This window comes from Parasteatoda tepidariorum, chromosome 4 (assembly GCF_982258835.1).
Source record: "Parasteatoda tepidariorum strain Cologne lab strain chromosome 4, Ptep-v5.0, whole genome shotgun sequence".
NCBI lineage: Eukaryota > Metazoa > Arthropoda > Arachnida > Araneae > Theridiidae > Parasteatoda > Parasteatoda tepidariorum.
In genome coordinates this window covers 2,609,925-2,618,080 of record NC_141758.1, presented here as the reverse complement: position 1 = coordinate 2,618,080, position 8,156 = coordinate 2,609,925, and the positions used below count along the sequence as shown (strand labels likewise).

The window sequence follows — 8,156 nt, the reverse complement described above, 5'->3', positions numbered from 1 at the left end:
AGCTTATTAAGTTCAGGTCGAAGCGCTTAATTACGAGCTTTATGAAATAGTTTTTAACATAATTCATATTTTTTCGTGCAAGAAACAAAAAAAGGTAGCTGAGTGCGTCTTGCCTTTGAATTTAAAGTTAACATTTGCTGCACTTCGTAGTTTGCAAATTTTATTTTATTGTACAATTATTTTATTGTATTTTTATTTTATTCATCCATATTTAATCATACGATTGGATTTATCTGAAGCATATTTTTTTTCATCATCTATCAATCATTACAATGTCAGAATTCGTCCAATCTGCAGTCAATTGGCAAATACCGACATTCCTTATTGTGACTGGGGCCAGTCGAGGACTTGGACAAACTTTAGCGATTGAATTCTGTAAGAAATTGTGCGATGGCAGTGATGCTTTCTTATTAGCTCGTGATAAATCTAAATTAACATTAACCCAGGATGCTATTTCATCTACTACTTCTGTTAAACCACAAATCGTTGCTATAGATCTGGCTCTTCCAGATAGTCCTAGTTATGAGCATCTTTTAACTAAATATGCTCAGAAAAGCTACAGCCAGGTTATATTAATTCATAACGCTGGAACATTAGGTGATGTGTCAAAAACAGCTGCAAATTGTACTTCTTCTTCAGAGATCCGAGATTATTTTGATCTGAATGTGCATTCTGCCATGTTCCTAACTTCAGCATTCCTCAAAGTCTTTGAAAAGTCTGAAAGAAAGCTAATTATCAACATATCCTCCTTAGCAGCTATTCAACCATTTCAAGGATGGAATTTATATTGCACAGGTAGGAATAAAGGCTCCCTATTAGCCTAGTAATACAATCTGCAGTGTGGTAAGATTTCCGTATTATGATGTGCGGCAAAATAATCACTATACCTTTGCACTTTCCAGGCAGTACTTGGAAGAAAAAAAAACATGGGGAAATTTCTGTATCGATATCTGTGGCAGAATAATCGCCAAGTCTTGACAACTTCCTTGCAACAACTCGTGGGAAATTTTAAAAAAAAAAAAAAAACATCATAGAAATGACCAGTTTGAAAAGTATAACTTGTAGCCACCTCCGAGCAAACATCTGCATGTTTTTTTTTTTTTTTTAAATAATAAATTGCAAGTTTAAATTCTATTTGGCATAACGGCGATTGTAGTTGGTGCGACAGATCACAATACTGAAATATCCCCCAAAAATATCATAGTAGGGAAACACCTCGAAGAGAATAACTCATAATCACCCCTAGGCAAACCTTTTTTTTTCTTCTTCTTTTTTTTTAAAATTGCAACTTTAATATCCATTTAGTGCTTTGGCGATTCTAGTAACAGATCACGATGCGGAAATATTCCTTGCAGCACTATATTAATAAATTCAAATGTTATTATTTCCAATATATAAATATTATTAACTGCAAAAAATTCAAAAGTTATAACTGTCACCAATGTTTGAAATGGCCCGCAAGTTTATTGTAAAAATTTATTAATAAATATGTATGTAACAATATTCAATAACATGCCTAAAAGAAATCAAATTAAAGTTTTTGTTGCATAATTTTAGGAATATTGTCACCTGTGTAAAAATGACTATTTTCTTTAGGAAAAGCTGCTAGAGAGATGTATTTCAGAGTTCTTGCAGAAGAAAACAAAAATTCAGTTGTAGTTCTGAACTATGCTCCTGGGCCATTAGTGACAGACATGTTACCACAAATTCTGCATCAGGCACTGCCAGAAATTAGACAACAATTTGAAAGTAAGGATATTCAATTCTATATTCTCAATGGAATACACTTTAATTTTATTTCATATTAGTTTGAAACAATGTAATGTTAGGCAGAGGTTTGCAGACTATATTTACTTTTCTTACAACGATTTACTGTATATATTATTGTATTTTTATTTTGTAATGTTTGCTTCTTTCCTAAAATTATGATTAAATACTTAGGTTTATTTGTCGAATTTTATTTTTATAATTTGACTTTCTTTAACTGTAAACTTTTTATTTTTTAGTTGGAATTTTTAGTTGCATCCATTGTTTTACTTAATATAAAGTGGTGTTTTTTCTTTATCTTAATTGTCATTTTTTTAATTCATTACTCTATATGATGAAAAGATTGTATATTTCTTTTAATTATACGTTTTGCTCCTGATTTAGCAAATAATGTTTCATTAAAAAATGTATTTCAGTATATTTATTAATTAAATTATTAAATTAATCTAATTAAATTAATAATAAGAATTAAAAGGGGAATTTTATCATTGCTTCAGTATTCATTGTAGATCATAAGAAGGACTGGGTGCTAGAAACTGAAAAAAAGCACTTTTTCTTTCTAAAAAGGGGCACCTATCACACAAAGAGGACATTGTTCACAAATATTTACATAGCTTTTAAGACATCAAAGTATTAAAAAAAAATTTGTTTTTTTAAGAGAATTAGTTTAAATTAAAAATAATTTTCAGTTAAATTTTAACATTCTATAAATTGGATTTAAAATGAGCTTAAGTCTGGTAATTTGAAAATGTAGCATGTCATAATAATAATTAAAATATCAGGATTTTATGAACAATAGCTGTGATAAAAAAAACAATGTGGATTTACAATGGAATCCACACGAATTAATCGCGTGGATTCCAACGAGAATTGAATGCATTAAATAATGATAACTCAAATTCAAATTTCGAATGTTGTAGCTACATTGTATTAAAAATATCAAATTAGAAAAAGCATGTGAAAAAGTTCAAAAAATTATAGCTTTTGAATACATTGTCATCAAATGACGTGAAATTACGATGGTATCATAATGAATGGAGCGCATTATATAGGGGTAACTCAAATTATTTCGAACAACATAATGAAATTGTATTAAAGGTACCACATTTAAAAAATTATATAAAGGGTCCAAAAAGAAAACTAAAGTGAACTGCTATAAACATTGAAAATGATTATAAGCAAAACATATTTCTTTATTATTGAATTTAGTTATTTTATTTTGATTTGAAAAGTGCAATAGGAGATTCTAATGCAATTTTTTTAAATACATGTTCTTTTCATAATTTATTCAATATATTGTTATTAGAAAAATTATATTTTTTAAAAAGAATTATTTCTATTTCATTTTTCATAATAAAAAAAAAAATTAAAAAAAAACAAAGTCTGGAATAAGTAATTCATTATTTATTGACTTTAAATATTAAAAGTTCCAAAAATATTTACTGCTTAAAAAAGGGTACTAACTCTTAGAATCTTCAATGGAACCTTAGGGTTCTGCAGAACACTAATTGGGAACCAATGATTTAGAGAATTTTTGTAGAATAGTCTATTTAAAAAGCATACTATACACAGAATAGTCATACCATAGGAGCATTACTGTAAACTTAAACAGGGTTGCCTGTCTACAGGGAGAACATGGAATTATACTTTTATTTTCGTCTTTTAAAAGTGGTGACCACTCAAAGCCCAATCTATGGGATATTTAAGGATGATATTTCAGCTATACTAAACGATAGTATTATTTGTTTTAAATATCCTTAGCTGTTACTTATTTCTTAAAGTTTTTCCAGCAATTAAAACTAGTATAGTTAGCCTAATATAGCTCACTCAAGAGTGTTTCCTCTTAATATATTGTGTATAATATGTACAGGGAATATTTTTTCCAGATTTAAGTGAACCCTGTTAAAACTGTAGTACTTAACTGTTTTAAAATTGCATTTAAAACTAGTAGATCTCTTACGTGCCATCATTTAAAGAAAATCTCTCATTGAATTTCATTATTTTTATTTATTTATTTTTTTTGCTATTTATTTTAATAAGATATTCGCATTTTCTTAACTCTTTGTAGGTGCTCAGAATCAAAATCAATTACTCACTTGTGATTATACAGTACAGAGGCTCTTGGGAATTCTGGAAAGATCAAGGTTTAAATCTGGAGACCATGTGGATGTCTTTGACCTTAACTATTAGTGATTGATGTGTAATTTTTAAATTATTTGCCTTTCATTTTTTCTTAAAATGATTCTTCATGAACAGGCAAAGATGATTTATACATTCCATAGTTGACCTATTAATTATGTAAATGAACCACTATAAAATGCTAATTTTTTTTATTTTAATTATTGATTTTCTTTTCTTTCCTTTTTTTTTACTGAAATAATTAATTTGATTGTGCCAATTAACCCTCTGAGTTGTTTCTATTTGAACTGTATTAAAGTGCTCTTTAATACAATTCAGATAGAAATAACTTTGTTTTATTTGAAAGTTTTTGAATTGTAAAACACTGTTTTATGTACATTAGGTTAAAAGCTTAAATTTTTTTTGTTGATATTATTATTTATAGTTGATACTAAAAATATACAGTAGGCTCCTGTACTCATAATATATCCTTTCTATTGTGTCAAAATGCAGACTAGGTAATGAAATAGGACAAAGTTCCATTTTCTTCCTTCCTCCTATGTAATTAAAAATATTTGTTACTCCTTTAAGATTATAAATGATTAATGCTAAAAAAAAACTCAATGTGTATCAATAAACTACAGGAATAATGTGTTAAATTGAGACTAGTCAAGAATCAAAATGGGCAGGAGACCGCTTTAGCATTCTTCAATTTTGCCTTCTCCACCCACCATGACAGCCAGTTTCTATATTCCTAATTTTTTATTGGACTGGATAGTATGGAAGCTGTGCAATCTGGAGCCTACATATCTATATAATAAATACTATATTCATTGTACAAAAGTTTCATACAAATACATTGTAATCTTTTAAAAATGAGGATTATATAATTTTTTCAAACATTTCCATTTATTTGTGATGAAAATTGTTTTTTAAATACCCTTAATATGACTAGAATATGTCAAAACTCTTATAACATTTATTGTAATAGACAGTATTTTAAATTAATTAGTAATATGAATTGAAACTCATTAAAATATTAAAACTCATAATATATTCCCAATCACGACTTATTGATGAACTGTACACCCTTTAACAAAAATCAAAGTTTTGAATTTAAAAACATTCAAAATTTGCACAATTATTTTTAAAAAAATTTTTTTTTTTTAAATTTAAACTGTTGTTAACAAACTAGACTTTCCCATGTAGCCAATTAGAGAGATGATGCTTAACAGCCATATTTTTGTTGTTGATCGAAAGAGCTTTTCGCCTAAAGCGTTATAAATGTTTTTAAAACTTGTATTCGTAACTCATGAAATTATTAAAATGATTCTGTCTTCAAATGAAGTGCCAAATGGATAAAAAAAGATGTTTTGAATGCTGTGTATCATGTAAATTTTTGTTAACTTACATATGTTAAGTTATACAATATACATATTTTTGTTAACTTACATATGTTAAGTTATACAATATACATATTTTTGTTAATTGCTGTTCACGCTATTCTTTATTCCATTATACTATAGCCATATTTTTAACGCTACTTTATATTTCCTCTAAAAGTCTGATAACTTACATTTGTTTTAAGACTAAAATTTTAACTTAAAATCCATAAAATGTATAAATCAAAATATCAGCATACTCTTGTTTCAATCATCACTAGTATATTTAAATTTTTAAAAAAAATTAAAAACTTGTTTTTCCCACATTATGTCTGAAGATCCAGTTTTGCATCTGTTCATATACCATCTTTGGTGCATAGGTGGTTCAGTAACGAATACAAAAATACCGCATCAAAACAAACTCAAAAGTACAATAACGAGAACTTAATAAAATAAATGTAACAAATTATGATTACTCTTTTCTGTTGAATATCTGCTCAACAACTTAAGCGGGAAAACGTTAGCTGCATATGCGCATAATGTTAATTCTAAATCAAATAAAAATAAGTTTATGCTGGTCAATTTGCAGATGAAATAACTCGTCCACAGTTGGATGACTGCCCACCGTCTTGATTAAAGGGCAGTGGTGCAACTCTAGTGTTTGAAGACTCCCTTGGAAGTTCAGACACATCAACTACTTGCACCATTATATGGTCACCAGGGTATGCTTTAAGGATTCTACCGAGACTTCATTCTAATGCTATTTTGTTTGTCTCCTTTTAAGTTGACACTCTTGTAGATTTCTCTACTTCTATTTTTCCCTATTCTGCAGATGATTCGGGTACTTTTCATTCCATTGACTCCAGAACTATTGTCTCAGACTCCGCCTGAAAGGGAGAGAATCAGGAGCAGCATGAGGTTCAGGAAAAGACAAAATAGGAGCACCCATCAAAACAACAGTTGCATATCATTGGCGTCCGAGCAGTTGCAAATCATTAGGGATAATTTGAACTACAGCTGTATTTAACTCTTCAAAACTTAATGTGTTGGATTTTGTCACCTTTGAGAGTAATCTTTTTCTGGGTTTGATGTTATCTTTCCATAAACCCCCAAAACGGGGTGAATCCTCTGAATATCCTTTTCAGAACCAACCCTTTGTACAGGATTTGACTTGGTACCTCTGAAACGGAGAATTGAAAATATTTTTGGAGTCTTTGAAATTTATGCCATTATCGCTCCAAATCATTTACTGTTTTGACCGTCTGGCAATAAATCTTCTTAAACATGTCAGTGATGCTGTTGGTTATGAGGTCAGACTCTGTCTTCAAATGTACTTCAGAAACAAATATTGCTATGCTTGACTTTATTGTAATTTTAGATCTTTACAAATTTGGCTTTGTCAAGGTAGGTCCAACAAAGTCAACACTTATGAAATGGTCTGAATATGATTATATCTTTGAGCAAGTTACTCATAATTTGATGGATATTTTGAGTTTTCATTCTCAAACATTTGTTAAGGATGCTTCTCCCTCTACCTTGGCTAGATGGTATTCAAAAATATTGTCATATCAAGTAAAATGTTGCCTGTGTCCCTGAATGCATAGCTTTCTTATGATAGTACTCAATGAATAGTTGGGTAAAATGATGCGATTGTAAAAAGGCAAAAGTTTTAGATGCTCTTGTGACTTTCGCAATCCAGAAAACTCGAGTCTGCCACGCACTTTTAAATTTTCATGATCAAGAAAAACATTTAACAACACAATTTTACTATTTTTAGGAAGAGCTTGATTTTTCGGTAAACATTTAATTTCCTTATTAAATTCAGATTTTTACACACGTTTAACTAGAACATCTGTAGCATTTTGTAGTTTTGTTGAACTTATGTTACCTATTTTTCTGTCATTTTGTTTCAATTTTCACTAAAGCTTATCCTCATGGCAGTGATTCTAATCGATTTGAAAATTAAAGCTGATATTATTTTAGTTTCGAGTGTTTCTCTTTGCTCAAAACATTTTAAATCTTGAGATTGTTTTAAGTTTTTAGGCCAATTAGATTCATCTTATTTCAACCAAGATGGTCCTTGACTCCACAAATCACTCTTCTTTAATTCAGGTGAAGACAGTCCACAAGAAATAAGATCTGCTGGATTCTCTTTATCAGGACAGTTTGATCATTCTGATAGATTAGAATTTTGTGTATTTCCTTTACCCTATTCCATACTAATAAAGAAGTCGGAACTGTACAAAATATCTTAGAAACTGGAAGCTCCAAACCTTTTGTCACTCAATCCAGCTGATAATCAAGCATGATAATATAAGCTGAAGTCTTTCATAGAGCAACCCTTCTTTATGTAAAGAGATACAACTGAATGTTGTCAATTTGTTGGCTTTTGAAAAATAGTACTCTGATATGTAATTTTATCACACCCCTCTTGAAAGATCGCTTTGGTACACTCTCATTTTAATCTAAACCCATATTTCTTGCATTAAACACTTGATACGAATTGTATAAGGACCAAGAAACCCTATGGGATCAAATAATCGACTAGCCACATGCAAAATATATCTTTTTCCTTCATTACTTTTCATCAAATGGTTTTCAATACTTTGAGTATTCAAATAAAAAATATCCTTTTTTGATTTCCACCATACTCCAGAAAACTTCGAAGGAACTTAAGTATTCAAAGAGTCTTCAAAGTCAAGTTCTTTTAACTCAGTAGCTAAATCGGGAGCGATAGTTTTTCGTTTTTTTTTTTTTTTTTCAAATGCATAGTAGCTTTTTTAAATATATTATAACTTGGAGTGCATACAATTAATGTTTCACTTACAGTATTTACACCAAAAAGACAATCATCAATATGTAAAAAGTCATGCAACATTTGATAAGTAT

At 29.4% G+C, this 8,156-nt stretch overlaps 1 protein-coding gene across 1 annotated transcript; it reads left to right on the top strand.

Moving 5' to 3' along the window:
- Positions 1 to 58: 58 nt before the first annotated feature.
- LOC107444540 (sepiapterin reductase) lies at positions 59 to 5,332 on the top strand. Its single transcript, XM_016058699.5, has 3 exons — positions 59 to 795; positions 1,597 to 1,749; positions 3,836 to 5,332. Exons 1-3 carry the CDS (start codon positions 273 to 275, stop codon positions 3,955 to 3,957), a joined length of 798 nt encoding a protein of 265 aa, XP_015914185.1. The 5' UTR covers positions 59 to 272; the 3' UTR covers positions 3,958 to 5,332.
- Positions 5,333 to 8,156: the final 2,824 nt, after the last annotated feature.

What these genes read in the sequence shown, in the direction of transcription:
- LOC107444540 (XM_016058699.5), top strand. Translation starts at nt 273, where the DNA reads ATGTCAGAATTCGTCCAATCTGCAGTCAATTGGCAAATACCGACATTC. An exon ending in ATGGAATTTATATTGCACAG is followed by an intron (nt 796 to 1,596) that starts GTAGGAATAAAG and finishes TATTTTCTTTAG; the next exon opens with GAAAAGCTGCTAGAGAGATG. An exon ending in AATTAGACAACAATTTGAAA is followed by an intron (nt 1,750 to 3,835) that starts GTAAGGATATTC and finishes AACTCTTTGTAG; the next exon opens with GTGCTCAGAATCAAAATCAA.